General features: G+C 50.9%; 1 protein-coding gene across 1 annotated transcript; it reads right to left on the bottom strand.

Moving 5' to 3' along the window:
* Positions 1–755: 755 nt before the first annotated feature.
* PENARI_c258G10022 (uncharacterized protein) lies at positions 756–1,798 on the bottom strand (the record flags this gene model as incomplete). The annotated part of the gene is made up of 3 exons (XM_022638231.1): positions 756–884; positions 958–1,134; positions 1,715–1,798. The coding sequence occupies 3 exons, from the start codon at positions 1,796–1,798 to the stop codon at positions 756–758; spliced, it is 390 nt and encodes a 129-aa protein (XP_022481913.1).
* Between the last annotated feature and the right edge of the window lie 1,072 nt (positions 1,799–2,870).

Here is a 2,870-nt window from a genome sequence, read left to right as displayed (position 1 = left end):
CCGGCCCTAGGGCGTCTGCTGAAATTCGTCCTCAAGCAAATATGGCATAAGGGTTTATTACGGGTAGAAAATAAAGTATTGGCTGTACGGGACATTCAGAGTTCCTACAACCCGAGGGCTCTTGTGGTGCTGTTACAGATATCAAACCCACCGTCACGATGAATTGCTTAAACAGTAATATGCCGGATATCGTCCTGGACGCGGTGACAAATACATCATCGATGCTCAAAGGACAATGCGCTCGGGAGGTAGAGCAGTCTGTGATTTTGACAAGACCTGCCTGCGCCTCCAATTGCGATATGTTAGACGACGGCCTCAATGGACGAAGGATACTGGATAACTTGACTGACCTCCAGCTGCTCTGACATTCAAGGTGTATGGGCTTTGCACGTAGTGCTCGGGCTTGGATAGAAAAACACTGGCTTAGGAATGAAATCGCCAAGCTTCTGTCTAACAGGGAAAAGCAAACAATCCTGATAGCATGCAGCTCCGTGTATGTCCGAGTGGTTCCCGCTCGCCCGTGCATGTCCAAAAGCTCAGCAACCCGGAGAGGAAGAGGAATCAAGATGACTCTATCAGACGTAGTTCTTGGGTCATGGGTCCTCTCAATCGTTTGGCCATCCGCGGTCTTGTCCATCGATTCGAAGCTGACTGGCTATTGTTAGTTGATTCGGGTAGAAATGACGGGACTTTTGCCTCACCTTCTCCATGCAAGCAGTCCCGACTAACAACCTCGCCAGTACGAAAATATGGCTCTAGCTAGACAAAGCATTGGCTTCTCCCGGTTTCTTAGGGGTTTCAGGCTCGAAAGACGCTAGATGCCATCTGACGACAACGATGGTCACCCACTGGACGCCAGGGATCCAAGCCGCAAGTAGGCCATTCTATGAGAGGGTTCAAATGCCGGGAGACAGACACTGCTATGCGCTCCATTGGGTCTGCATCAGGTAGGCATACCAACGCATGATCTGATGAACCAAATCGACTGGGAGAAGGTCGAGGTAGCGACTCGTCGATGCCACCAGTAGTCATGTGGAAGAAACAAAGCATAGATGGTATTGGTGTAGGGGAGGTCGAGCAGATAAGAGATTTGCTCGCTTTGCATTCGGGTGATGGGAATCTGACGGCGTCTTCCTGTGGTGAGACCCGAGTCAGCAAGTGTTGATTCAGTTGGACAAGGTGCTGTACTTTACGCCGTTCATGAAAAATCCGAGTGTATGCTTGAGACAGATAATCAACAAGATTCGTGATCATACCTGCTTACCAACAAGATCACTGCCAAATCAGTTCTGCGATACAGTCACCAATATGCCATGTTGTATCCAGGTTCGTCACACTCTCCGGCTGTCGCTTCGAGAAGTCGCGCTGGATGAACCGACAAGTTCACAACACGGCAAAGGCGCACAACGAACCCGCCCATGACAAGAAATTGTACAGTCGTAAAGGGGGACCGCTTCCCATAGGCTGCGAGAGGCTGAGGCACTCAAGTCGTGTGAAAAGGCGGTGAGAAGGGGGAAGACGCGATGGCGCGTCGGCTCCTTGGTCTTATCTGAGTCGGCGGGAATAGGTAACTCGCCACGAGACCTTGCGCGGTTGGCGATGTGCTGGCTGCTCCTGCAATGGCATAGAGATGTCAGTGGTGTTTGTGTTTCCGGCACAGAGTTGGCACAAATCATCGGACCCGGCGCAGCAGGAGGCGTGATATTGCACTCACCTCGTCGTGCACAACGAACGTCTGGGGCTTATGCATCCTGCTGTTTGCCCGCGGCCTTAGTTTGCAGTATTTCACATAGGACATGTTGCATGGTTTGAAGTGATAGGGCCAGAAATGGCGTGTAAGCCATGACCCTGCGCGGAGCACTGACGGAGAGCTGGTTCGGACTCAGTCTGGTTAGCTGTCAACGGTTTCCTGTCCATCGTTAGCTTGTCGATCGGCGAAGCAATGCTTGACTCACATGTTCTGAAAGACGACACGGGAAAGGGCACCGTGGCTGGTGTATATTGGATGGAATGCATGGATCTTTGTTTCGCACCGTCTTTGAATTCAGTCTAGTCTCGGATAGGGTCGCGCGAAGACAGACTTACCTCGACCGCTCTTCTGCATCGGTATATTCAGGTGCGGACAGTGGTCGGCTGCTATGGTGGACAGATGTTCGCATAGGTACTTTCACTAGCTAACCCAAATCTGCTTCTTTGATCGGCTGGCATGAGTGACATAGTGGACCTGGTGGTCGTCGCGTCTCACAAGCACTTTCTAGCTTGTCGGTCCACGATGTAACTGTAGATGTCAATACAGTGAAATTCCAGTAGGTCAAAGGGAAGAACTTATCAGGAATCGAAGACCTGCTCGACTCTGCATAGCCAAGTGATGGTAATGGAGAACAAATTGCTGGGGGAAGAGGACGTATTTATAGGTTCTCGGCTCCTGTAGCACGCGGGCTCTACCAGAGAGCAAACATTGAACACGATGTCTATCCTAAGTGAGGCCTGTTGCAACCCATGCCTTCATTCTACCGCAACTATTAGCAGCGAAATTCGTGGTGCGATCTTAGATGCTCATCGGGAAAACATGCTAAAGTCATGTTGAAAATGAGTCAAAGAGAGTCAGTCGGTTAAGAAACGTTGGGTCACTTGAATCTACGGTCTTAATATTGAGGCAACGAAAGCTGCTCATTCTTTGATCTTACCAAGAGCGCTCACATTCTTATCTAAGGAGCATGGAAATTTCCTGGCCTCGCTCGAGTGTTGATTGTCTGAGCTGTGTGTGGTTCTGTTCGCCTAGGCTGCGGAAAGCGTCAGGCCACGGTCGTGCGCGGGCGCGGGTACGTACTCGACCCGTCAACCCGTTGAAGCTTGGCCGTCCTTGTTGA

The sequence above is a fragment of the Penicillium arizonense genome (assembly GCF_001773325.1).
Source record: "Penicillium arizonense strain CBS 141311 chromosome Unknown PENARI_contig258, whole genome shotgun sequence".
Taxonomy (NCBI): domain Eukaryota; kingdom Fungi; phylum Ascomycota; class Eurotiomycetes; order Eurotiales; family Aspergillaceae; genus Penicillium; species Penicillium arizonense.
The sequence above is the reverse complement of the archived record's forward strand: the minus strand, read 5'-3'. Positions and strand labels throughout refer to the sequence as shown.